This window comes from Nylanderia fulva, unplaced genomic scaffold, assembly GCF_048542155.1.
Source record: "Nylanderia fulva isolate GAGA-0341 unplaced genomic scaffold, ASM4854215v1 Scaffold43, whole genome shotgun sequence".
NCBI classification, from domain to species: Eukaryota; Metazoa; Arthropoda; class Insecta; order Hymenoptera; family Formicidae; genus Nylanderia; species Nylanderia fulva.
This window is the reverse complement of record NW_028190510.1, coordinates 683,220-696,432: the sequence shown is the minus strand read 5'-3', so window position 1 is coordinate 696,432 and position 13,213 is coordinate 683,220. Positions and strand designations below refer to the sequence as shown.

Below are 13,213 nucleotides of genomic sequence, written 5' to 3'. Positions count from 1 at the left end.
ATTGACTATCGTTGCAATTTTTATTTCAGTTACGAGAGTATCTCAGATTCTTATACGAGTCTGGTTCTCCAAGTCGAGAAGCTTCGCGAGGCGGGTTTCCTTTTCTCTTCCCATGATGTACGATTATTTGATGCGATTGGTGAACTTTGATGAAGATGCTCATAAACACCGGGAATAATAATTTCGGAGTCGATGCGATGCAATCGCAAATACAGATTCTCTCGTTTTTTTAAGCACATAGATATATACTCAATTGTATTTACTAAACAATTTTTTTTATAAATCGAGATCTATTTGCGCCAGAGGATTAGAAGAAAAAAATAAGATCAAAATCGAGGAAATCTGATAAGAAATATAATTAAAAAAATATTTCAAAGTCAGCAAAGCAGAGTCTCTTGATCCGCAGCAAGTCGAAAAGAAAGGGGGCAGATAAGCTGAGGGGGGCAAAGGGGGGCTCAGGCAGAGAGTGACACTCTGCCTAATTGTAATTATAAAAAATTCAATATTAGCAAAACAGAGCCTCTTAACCCGCAACAAGTCGGAAAGAAAAGGGGGGAGCAGATAAGCTAAGGGGGGCAAAAGGGGGGCTCATGCAGAGGGTGACACTCTGCCTAATTGTAATTATAAAAAATTCAATATTAGCAAAACAGAGACTCTTAACCCGCAACAAGTCGGAAAGAAAAGGGGGGCAGATAAGCTGAGGGGGGCAAAGGGGGGCTCAGGCAGAGGATGACACTCCGTCTAATTGTAATTTAAAAAATTCAATGTGAGCAAAGCAGAGCCTCTTAACCCGCAACAAGTCGTAAAAAAAGAGGGGGCAGATAAGCTGAGGGGGGCAAAGGGGGGCTCAGGCAGAGGATGACACTCCGTCTAATTGTAATTTAAAAAATTCAGTGTGAGCAAAGCAGAGCCTCTTAACCCGCAACAAGTCGGAAAGAAAAGGGGGGGGGGCAGATAAGCTGAGGGGGGCAAAGGGGGGCTCAGGCAGAGGATGACACTCCGTCTAATTGTAATTTAAAAAATTCAGTGTGAGCAAAGCAGAGCCTCTTAACCCGCAACAAGTCGGACAGAAAAGGGGGTTGGCAGATAAGCTGAGGGGGGCAATGGGGGGCTCAGGCAGAGGATGACACTCCGTCTAATTGTAATTTAAAAAATTCAGTGTGAGCAAAGCAGAGCCTCTTAACCCGCAACAAGTCGGACAGAAAAGGGGGTTGGCAGACAAGCTGAGGGGGGCAAAGGGGGGCTCAGGCAGAGGGTGGCACTGCGTCTCTCGTCTCTCGCGCTTTTTCGTTGCAACATCGCGGAAACTATCGGTCACCCGTAGCGGGCCTGTAATCTCGGGGGGCCCGTAACCGCTCCTCGCGGCCGCGGCGACAAAAAACCGGCAGAGAATGAAATACGGATTACAGTGGTTGGCCGGCACCGGATAATGGCGGATAATGATGACCTCGGCCCCGGTGCTACCACCCGCCCGTCCGCCCTCGCGTCGGAAGATCACATATTTTCCCCTTTTCTCTTCTCTCCCTTTCCTGCCCCTCCTCGCCCCCGTCACGCTTGCCCATTTATGCGCTTTATCGCGTATCGGGATTTCCATACAAAGTTGCGCACGAGAGTTGCGTTTCTCACGCGCTTCTCGTCCGTCGTTGCGCTCTCGAGAGTGCATCGACCTGCATTCGACATTAAAAAGAGGAAAAGCGAGAAATTTCCACAGAGTTTATTCTGAAAACCTTGTACGAGATCCGTGTTATATCTATAATTTGGAACACAATTGTATTTGTTATGTATCTCATGAAAAAGTCCTCTCTGGATCCATAATTTATCACCTCAAGAAAAAAATTTAAAACGGAATTATATTTTTATAATTTTTAAAATTACGTGCCACATCGTCCTATTATATGTACCCAGATATTTTGCATTTACATATATATATTTTTTATTTTATACTTCTTTAAATATTTTATATATTTATATTACACATAAAATCATAAATAGAGAATTTCTTCTTGAATTTTGTTATTATATAAATCATTTATTTAGGGCTTTTAATGTAAAACAAAAAAATTAAAGAATACATATGCATACGAAATTCATATTAGAATTTTTATGCATATATTTTAGAATTTATATATCTTGCATAAGATTTTTTTAGTTAAGATTATGCTCGAGAGTACTCAACCTACATTTGACATTGAAAAGAAGAAAAGCGAGAAATTTCCGCGCAGATCATAATTCGAAACAGAATTTGTCATTGTATGCTGGATATTATACATGTCGCTGGATCTATAACTTATAACAAAAAAAAATTCAATACATAATTATATTTATAATTTGAATATAATTCTGTCGTATATAATAATTCACATTTATAATTTTGTGCCGCATTATTCTAATATATATATCTATGTCCAGGTACTTCATGTTATATAAGTGTATCTTATTATATACTTCTTAAAATGTTTTCTTTATTACACATAGAGACTTCTATCTTGAATTTTGTCATCATATGAATCATCTATTTAAGGCTTTTAATATATAAAAAATTTTTTAAAAATAATACACATATACGAAATTCATATTAGAATTTACATATATGTATATATTAAAAATTTCTTACATTAGAATTCATATACTACGTGTATATACATATATATATATATATATATATATATTATAATTTCTAAAGTATATACATATATATATATATATACATACATATAAATTTTAATATAAAATATTAAATAAAAAAAAATATATATATATATATATATTTTTTTTTTATTTAATATTTTATATTAAAATTTATATGTATATATATATATATATACTTTAGAAATTATAATATACTAGAATTTATATTTAAGAAAATATTTTTTTAAGAATTTACATATTTGGTGCACAAAAAAATGATAAATACTGTTGCGAAACGTCAAAATTTCGATCTATATTCACCGTATCAGATCTCAATAATGGAATGATGAAACGATATATCAACAGAGCGGAATCTTGTTGAGCAATCTTGCGACGGTTTCTAGTCAACTGAAATATCAAAGCAGTGAGCGCCTTCAAGGCTACAATAAGTTTTGTTTCGCAAAATGACACTTATGGCCGACGCTTCGATTAATGCACCTTCGAGAGTGTGCTTACATGTATGTATATATGTATATGCAACCAGGTATCGGCCTCGTTGCAGCCCGAGCAACGGCCGACGTCAATTCAACCCGGTGAAATAAATCAGGCATCGATTGCGAGAGCGGATCCCGATTCGCAGGTGGAATTAATGCGCGGAGATTTCCGATATATCGAGACCGCGAGAATAAATCAGCTGCTATATATGGGAGAACGCGCGCGAAAGTGTGAAGGACCGAAGATGCAGCTGGAAAATCGAGTAAATCGATCCACGCGTAAAATACATTACATGCTATATATCTGTGCAAATTTGACTAGTATTATATATACTCACTGCTGCAATATTACATTTGAAATATTACATCTTTCAGCAATATTGCAGAAACATTTCACGACCATTTCCGCAATATTTCAGCAATGTTTCAATGTCCGCAATTATTTCAAATGTAAACTTGTTAAAAGATTTCTGCAATATTTCAATGTCCGCAATTATTCCAAATGTAAACTTGTTGAAAGATTTCTGCAATATTTCAGCAACATTTCAATGTCCGCAATTATTCCAAATGTAAATTTGTTGAAGGATTTCTGCAATATTTCAGTAACGTTTCTGAAATCTTTCTGAAACATATCTGCTTAATATTGCGGTCACATATATTTAATATTGCAAAAACATATCTATTTAATATTACAGAAACATTTAATTACAATCAGAAATATTTCGAGCGGCCTACACGGTTCCTGCTGGGGTGAGTTTATTCACGAAGTGAAAATTACAAAAGTGATGAGCATATTTTATTAGATTTCGATAAATGAAATCATACATACTCTAGTAAATTCACTTTTGTCATTTTTACCACCGACGACGTTTTTATCGATAATGTGTTTACCTTGTAAACAAATTTTAATTCACTTAAGAACCGTCTGTATAATACAGACTCCCATTAGGTATATTTCATCTAAGGAAAATTGAAATGAAACAAAAGTAATAAAATCTTATAACATATATTCTAACAAAGTAAATATGAAACTTATAATAGTTAGATATATTTATTTATACTTAATAAAAATGAAACTTTATAAAAGATAAAAAAATAAAGAAAGGCCAACTTAAACGAGCTAATATTAATTCGATCAAGATGTCAAATAAAAATTTATTATTACAAAAAGAACCACATAAAACGAGTTATTACAACAAGTTATGAAACTTTATAATAGTTAGGTATACTTATTTATATACTTTAATAAACATGAAACTTTATAATAATAGTTAGATATACTTACTGATATCAGGAGAGCGGCCACCGGGATTTAATGGCCGCGTGTACTAATGCGTCCCCTGAGAAAATGGACATAAACTACGTCGTGACATTCGGTAAAAAGCACGGTAAATGGTTTGATTCCGTGATATGGTTCATGTCCGAACTTTCAGATAAAAACCAAGTTTAGTCAAACATTTTATACCTTTTATTTTCTATCTATGTTTACATCTCTTTTAAATGTAATTGTTAAAATTAATTAAACAAAATTCCAATTACCACATTTCGCAGTATTTCTATATATATGTCTTTTAAAAATATTAATAATAAGCGCAGAATTATATTGTACAATTTTAAAGTTATGTAATGAAATTTTATAAATATTAATAATAAGATTAATATTTTATTTAAAAAACTTTATTCAAATTAAAATGTGGATTACGCAAGAAAGAGAGAGGGGGGGGGGAACAGAAGAAGAGAGAAAGAGAAATTGTGTTATGTAATTTATTGTAAACTAAAAAATGAAAATCAATCACAATTTTTATATAATAACATATTAAATGTTTAAAATATCTAAATATTGAACATATATAGCACATATAATTAAAATTCGTTTCTATATAACGTTAAACATATTATTAATTCTTATTGTTGTACAAACATATATTTTATGTATACATACATTTATAAATATTATAATGTATTAATTATATATTTAATATATAATATGAACTGTAATATAATATAATACACGTATAAATAATATTACTATTTTATATACACACACATACACACATACTGACGCATACATAATTTACATATATATAATTTAAATAATAAAAAATTTAATAGTTCGTATATATATAAATATGTTGGCTATAAATGTTTATAATAGTTAAATAATAATTCAATATGTATGTGTGTGCGTTATATTATATCGAATAGTAATATTTATTATAATATTATATGGCTACTTTTTTGTGACTACACAGGTAATAATATATTATATATTTCAACTACTTCAAGCAAGATCGCAAAAGAAAAATGTAAAACTTGATGCATGCAGTCATAAAGTAAAGACGGCGGCATCGAATATTAAAACATCTAAATAAACAATAATTAAAGCAGTAAAATAAATAGTATATACAATATAAAAAATTCATATGAAGTATGTCCACGTATGCAAAGCTGCAATTTTTTTTTACATCCACACATTAGACGAATAAACTTTCAAAATACTGTCTCTGCCTTATGATTTGACGAATGCGATATATTATTTTGCTTTCAAATTTGTTATAATGCCCTATTATGGAATCCTAATATATATAAACAAAAATTTGCACAATGGAATCAATATACTGTTTATATAATAAACAAAACAAATATAAAATTAATATTCAAAAATTAATAAGAGAGATAGAACAATATTTCTTTTTCTTTTGTTTTCCATAATAATATTTATGAAATTTACCTTTTCTTTCATCCCAACATATAAGTCTTTATTGACCACCAAAAATGTAACGTATTCGTGTATTGTCTAGAATGGATTATTTTTACCATTATTAATAGACAACGTTATTATTACATTATTTAAATTATTTAAACATTATATAATATTTATTAATATCGCATTATTATCACATTTTGTATACATACATAAATAAACATGTAAAATTTTTACCTCAGCTAGATATTCGCGATATACATTATTAATCATAATAAGTAATGTTGCAATTACACCAACATGTCTAAAAACGAAAAAAAACAAATGCATATATAAAACACATAATAAATTTTTATACAAAATATTTATAAAAATATGTCAAATTACTTTGGTTTTATGTTAAAAAAATCGTCTAATATGTACTGCAAGATATCTCCATTCTTCGCATGCTTCGTAATAATATGTAAGAAATTGGTAACAAGATATTGGATTTCTCGTTTTCTAATAGATTTTATTCTTAAATAATCTTTAATTATATCATTATCTTTAGGGCAAGTCAAGTATTCTAAAAATTTAGGGTCAAATTTTTCACATCCTATGTCATACACTAATTCCCAAGACTCTTTGTTGGTAGTTATCGTCAAACCGTTACAATATGTCCATTCCTTCCACCATGGCAAAAGTCTAAAACATAACAAAATTAAATTTTTTATTAAAGATTAGCATATGTATCTCTTGATCAAATCATTTGAACATTGTGGGCTATACCTACTAGAGAATTTGATTTAGAAAGGCTAAAAAAATATGTATAACAATATTTACTTGTGTTTTGTAGGATCTTGGAGATGTTGTTCTAATTTATTGTTGGCTTTGCTCTTACAGGTTATGCTACCGAGAAAACATGCCCATCTTGCAGCTTCTTGTCGTAAACATACTCTAAATTCGTCTGCATCATCAATTTCTTCATATTTGATTCTTTCAAGTACCGTGTATAATGCGTGCCTTATTCTAAACTAAAAATTGTTAAATATATATTTATTTGTTTATATTATAAATGTATTTAAAAATTAATTATTATATTTTCTCATTATTTTTCAATAGATTCTTAAAATTTTCTCTATGAACTAAACATACATACAAATTCACTTATAGACGCTAACGTTTATCTATACACGTACATATGCACGTGCAAATATATATATGTATTATATCTGTACGCAAAAATATGGTTTAATTTGTGCGAAATGTTTTATAATATTTAATAGATATTAAAGTTTCATAACTATTTATTAATTATATTTTATTTTTAAATAAGGTATAAAATATTACTTTTTGAAATATATAATTAAATTTTTCCAACTATAAATATATGTTTAATTTTTTTTTTAATTACAACAAGTAATATTAATATAAAACCAATATAATTGCATTCATTGACAAAGATGTTAAGCACCCAGCTATATATCCAACAACAATGTTATATACCAATAATATTGGCAGTAGTGAAAATCATAAACTTTTTGACAGTTCTTCGGGTGAGTGATTATTTGAACTGAATTTGTTTGCACATTTGTTTGTGACGTAATAGTATGTAAAATTTTATTATTGCTGAATATATTTTTCTAAGTATTTAAATTATTTGTGATCAATGAGTGTATATGCAAATATTTAAAATGTAATAATTTCATTGAAATTTATTAATATTTACAGTAATATTTCCATTCAATTCTCTCCATGGAAAAGTACCATACATGTATTCTAAAGCTTTAAACATAGGATACCATGCTATATAATCTTCTTCTCGTTGCAAATACTCTATGAGATTCCAAAATATATGGGATTGGAGTTGGCCTGCTATCATTAAATGAAATGAATCATCGATAATTTGAGCACGATTAAGAACATGAATTTTCGTGTAATTATCAGATTTTAGGTAACTTGAAATTCTTTGCCAATTTTCATCATCATAGTTAACCCAATAATATCCTGTCGAACAGTAAATAAATTTTAACAATTTTTATTATTAATAAGAATATTTGTAAGTCAGCTCTCCAATTGTTTTAAAAACTCCATATTCATCTCGACTAAGAGCCAAACGCGATGTTATTGCGACAAATTAAGATAAGAAAATTTTTGGAAACTGAGTTCTCGGGTTCGATTCCCGATTCAGCCGACTTTCGGACCAATATTTTTCTCGTCTTTTTCTTACAGGGGATGTTTAGAGAAGGAACAAGGGGAATTTCTGAGATCCCAACCATAGGATTCAAATTCCTCAGTTTCCAAAAATTTTCTTATCTTAATTTGTCGCAATAACATCGCGTTTGGCTCTTAGTCGAGATAAATATGGAATTTTTATTATTTTTAATAATTTTATAATTAATATACTAATTTTCAAACATTTGTGTTTAATATTTTTTATAAATTTGAAGTATAAGACAGGCGATAAGAGCCGATTGCGGAAGACAATGCGTTATCCCAACGAAACTAAATTTTTTCGTTAGAATTAAATATCTGTGCACAAGGCACCAAATTTTACTTGGTCACTGCCAAGATTTTAAAATATGAAGATTATTTCATATTTTAAAATCGTGACAGTGACCAAGTAAAATTTGGTGCCTTGTGCACAGATATTTAATTCTAACGAAAAAATTTAGTTTTGTTGGGATAACGCACTGTCTTCCGCGATCAACTCTTATCGCTTGTCTTATACTTTAAATTTAATATTTCTGTTTATATAAATTATAAATTAAAAACGTATAAAAATTTAATAAAATGCAAATATATATATAAATGTGAATACATATAGAAAATTAATTATAAATTAAAAATGAAACTGTGCAAGATATTGTTTAGCATAAAATAAAATTGATTCTAGTTGTGCATAAATAATAATTATTTTATGCTAATCAATATAATTTTTATAACACGTAACAGTACGAAAAATGTATGTTACCTGCACTTATTATTATTATTAATTTTATAAATATATAATTATCCTTTTAATAATTTTTACTAATATTAGAATAAAATATTTGTAAAAGAAACTATTACAGTTATATAATAAATATCTCAGATTTTTATAAGACAATAAATAAAATAAATGAAAATATAAAATTATGTCAATTATATGTGTGTAAAATAAAGGCGAGAAATAATAGTCATAATAAGACCATTTGTCGATATTTACCAACTTGTTGTATATTGAACATCATCCAACCATCCTCTTTAAATGGTAATGTTATTAAATACTCTGACACGGGTAGAAAATGATAAGTTAAATTGTCAAAATCGGGAGATGCTTCCGTAGTAAAAGTTAGAGGGATGTTGCGATTTTCTAATGTGTCGATATATTTAATATTTATTTTCATTTGGCTCACAGAATTATTATAATATCGTACTACTTCAATGAGAGGACAATACATTTTCGCTTTTTCCCAATTTTCCATTTCTGTTATGTATGGTGGCATATCTGGATTTCTTTTTGAAGCAAAATCTGGCATAAAATCCGCGAAGCTTAAACGTTGCGAGCGCCTAAATTCACAAAGTATGTTAAATATATAAAAATATGTTAAAATTTTTTGTCTGTATAATGTTAATATTATAAAAAAATTTAATAAATACTAAGAAGTAAATTATAAATTGCGCACTTCTATTTATATAATTATATATCTTATATCTACAATAAATTCTGACAAGAAAAAAAATAATATAATTTTAAATCAAATTTATAAATTTTATTTAATTTTTTACGCATTATTAGCATTAATACAGATTATATTTCAGCAAAGTATTGACAGAGTACAAAATGATTAAAAGAAGAAATCAAACAAATAAGAAGTTGAAGGCAAATGTTACATATTTAAGAATCTGTTAAATAAAATTAGAAAACAAATATAGCACAGAATGCAATTAAAAAAACACAGATATAAGAATTATAGACGATATAAAGAGATGAAGGAAATAATAAAAACAAGAAAAATTATTTTAAAATATAACAAATTATGAAACGAAAATAAAACAACAATGGATATGTATATGAAAAAGTGATAACGATAAAATAACAATTTCTTTCTACAGAAACTGTTTTAATAGAAAAAGTAATGAAATTAAAAATAATTTTAGTAGAAGATTTAGAAAAATAACGGAATTGTAACGCTAACAATAAAAAAAAAACACTATGAAATAATGTCAGAAAAAACGAAAAAAAATAAGAGACATTATATAAAACTTTTATTGTTATACGTTATTTACGTTCTACGGCCCGTGAAACAGGTACCAAAATGTTTTTTTATCTTTTATTATTAATAATTTTATTTTTTGCTGATGTTCCCACCGCTGACCCGCTATTAATAGCTCTCATACATTTTTATAATTTTTTCAATTAATAAAACCTCTCTGTATACAACATTTCTCATAAAATATTTTAGTTTACTTAATTATTTGTCCTTGATTGCTTAATTCATTAATTTTTATTCTGATACTATCCCTTTCTGTTGCTCTAGAGAATGCTACATATAGTTGACTATGGGCAAATACGAGTTGTGGCAAATAAATTCCAACTCTTTGTAAAGTATGTCTCGAAATTTTGGTACTAATTTCGAGAAAATCGGTCTACAAATTTGTTGGTGCGTAGGTGGGTAAATAAGGTGATAAAAAGTTTTAAAAATCATATAGTAGCCATCTCCGATAAAATTTGAGTGCAAATTTCGAAAAAGTTGATGCATTCATGTGTGAATGCGTGAAGTTTTCGAAATTAAATCTCAAGTAAAAGATTATTATTTCAATTTTTAAAAAGTCTTGGTTGGTACACCGAGAATAATATGTCGTGTCTTGCGCACGCTTTGTTTCCAACGAAAATTTAATTTCGTTGTAAATGTACGTAGTAAACATCCGCGTATGGCTCTTTAAGCCTTCCTTATGATTTAGATTTTTATTTTGGTACCGATTTCAAAAAAATCGGTTCATAAATATGCGATTGTGTGGGTGGGTGCGTGGGTGAAAAATCACTATCGTCACACTCCCCGGAAAATTTATGAAATTTTGGTACCATTAGTGAAAATCAGTCCACAAATGCAGAAGTAATTCGCGTTCAGACACACAGACGGTACTTATACTATATAGATAGATTATATTACTCACTTATTGTTATATACATACTTGTTTATGAATGTCTCAAATATTTCTTCTGTGATGAAGGGTAGCAACATGCGCAGTATAAAAGGTGCTACAATTTACATTAAAATTATGAATTAGATATATTATAAATACATTCCCCATAATGTGCGTGTGCATGTGCGTGTGCGGGGGCGCGCGTATAAGTGTACTTTTATCAAAATTATATTTAATTAAAATTCAGATAAAGGATTAATTACCTTCTAATTTTACACATATTTTAAAATATTAGAAGTTAAAAATTTACACGGACTATTTTATTATTGTATATTACGTATACCTCTGATAGAATTGGGAATTTCCAATAAACTGTTAGCTTGTGAAGTAGAATTCAACATATAATAATAACTATCCAAATTAAAAGAGTAATGTTGATTTTGAACAACAAATAAATTTATTATTCGATCATCTTCAAAAATCTATAACAAAATAGTAAATATATAGATATAACCGTTCTGATTATACTAGCATTAAATGCAAATACTAATATTATTATCGTTACCTCATTGTTAGAACAAAACACTTTCTCATTTTAAAAAACACATATTAAAAGAATATAATAATAAAATCAAAATTTTGGATTAAAATAATAAGCAAACATTACATAATTTTTAAATTATATTGTCTCATCAGATATTATATTGCAGACTGCTCTTTATCAACTTTATTAAAATAAATATGATGTGTACTAGTTTTTGATTAATTTATCTTATTTGCATAAAATTTAAAAATATGTAATAAAGTGGCGTTAAAATAAAAATGTTTAATAAATTATAATTATATATGTATGTAAAGATGTGAAAAAAGTATTTTTTAAGAAACAGTTTACTATATTAATTATATTAAATTATCTTAAATAATACTAAATGTTTTCAAGACAATTAACAAAAAATGCATATAGGTTTTGTAAAAAGGGTTTGATTAAAGAAAGTCTTGCAATATATGAATGTTTAAGTATTGTATTATGTTGTTTGTGAGAAAATGGAAACAAGATATAGAGTTAAACATATTTAGAATAATGTACCTTACTGACAGCATACGTTGCAAGCAATGGAATAAGACCTTTCTTAAACCAAAAATCCGACACTAACGGATCGTTCAACATGTTATTAAACCATTCCTGTGTCACTTTACGTCCTACTAATTGAGCTACTTTGATTTTCTGAGCAATAGGATATAAATTTCTATCGTAGATGATATCTGTTTCACTGAAAGTATAATATATAAAAAATAAGACTCCGAAATTTTATAGAAAATAAAACTGTATTATTGTTACAATAACTTTATTTAATTGTTATACGATTTACAAACTCATGAGTACAATTTAGCAAATCAATATAAATCGTACCAAATACTTTCTTTATTTTTTAATTTACAATATGTAGCAACAATAAATTTCCGTTAATGTGTATATCGTTGACGAAGAACAATAATTTGAAATAAATAAAAAAATGTCAATTCTTTTATAGCTTTATTGCGGTTTTAACACTTATCTTAGGGAGTATGATATGATGTACGTATTAAAACGGTATACTTTAACTTGGTAATCATACGAATAAACTTAATTCAAGTAAAGTTGTTTTCGCATTCCTTATACTTTCGAACGTTTACAAAAACAAAAGATATACATGTTTTTATATTTTATAATTTTGTATACTAATATACTTTTATTTTTAATGTAATTTTAAGCACTTGTACTCACTTATAAAATACAATTCCAAAATTTATTATACCATTGTCATGGAAATTTGGAATCACAACATGAGTCACCTTCAAAATTTGCTCCGAACGTAAATTCCATTCAATTTTAAACAACAACGTGATACTTTCAGCAAAATTACTTGCAAATCTCATGTGAGATCCATATTCGTTACTGCACCACATTTCAATATTTCGATTGTCGACATCAATACGTAATAAGTAATTAGACACAATCATTGTTGCAAGATAACACGATATTGCAGATGTGGTAGCGAAGTATGTCCATAACATTTTGGACTCATTTTCTTCCGTTTGTCGCAATGGTATATTTGACAAAGCCGTACATTGATTACATCCTATAGATATGTTAAAGGTTGTCTCGAACAATACATTCTGTTGATCCCAACATGAAGACAATCGAGTGCATATTACATTGAAATGAATGCCAGTTAACAGACTATAAATTTTAAAGAATATAAATTGATAAAACATTTCTAGCAAGCATAAAAATATT

The 13,213-nt window shown here is 28.5% G+C and overlaps 1 protein-coding gene across 2 annotated transcripts in view; it reads right to left on the bottom strand.

The window, feature by feature from the left end:
• Window positions 1-5,182: 5,182 nt before the first annotated feature.
• Window positions 5,183-13,213, bottom strand: part of LOC114928072 (aminopeptidase N-like) — a 29,070-nt gene continuing 21,039 nt past the window's right edge. Inside the window, exons 3-13 of one of the 2 annotated variants that reach the window (XM_085486388.1) lie at window positions 12,701-13,055; window positions 12,023-12,206; window positions 11,279-11,417; window positions 10,984-11,050; window positions 9,014-9,357; window positions 7,535-7,812; window positions 6,649-6,839; window positions 6,214-6,510; window positions 6,064-6,130; window positions 5,854-5,919; window positions 5,183-5,698 (exon numbers count right to left, since the gene is read on the bottom strand). In XM_085486388.1, the coding sequence (XP_085342514.1) occupies window positions 5,597-5,698; window positions 5,854-5,919; window positions 6,064-6,130; window positions 6,214-6,510; window positions 6,649-6,839; window positions 7,535-7,812; window positions 9,014-9,357; window positions 10,984-11,050; window positions 11,279-11,417; window positions 12,023-12,206; window positions 12,701-13,055 (2,090 nt within the window). In that variant the 3' untranslated portion in view covers window positions 5,183-5,596. The remainder of the gene's footprint in view (window positions 5,699-5,853; window positions 5,920-6,063; window positions 6,131-6,213; window positions 6,511-6,648; window positions 6,840-7,534; window positions 7,813-9,013; window positions 9,358-10,983; window positions 11,051-11,278; window positions 11,418-12,022; window positions 12,207-12,700; window positions 13,056-13,213) is intronic. The other variant, XM_085486387.1, reaches the window with a different exon arrangement.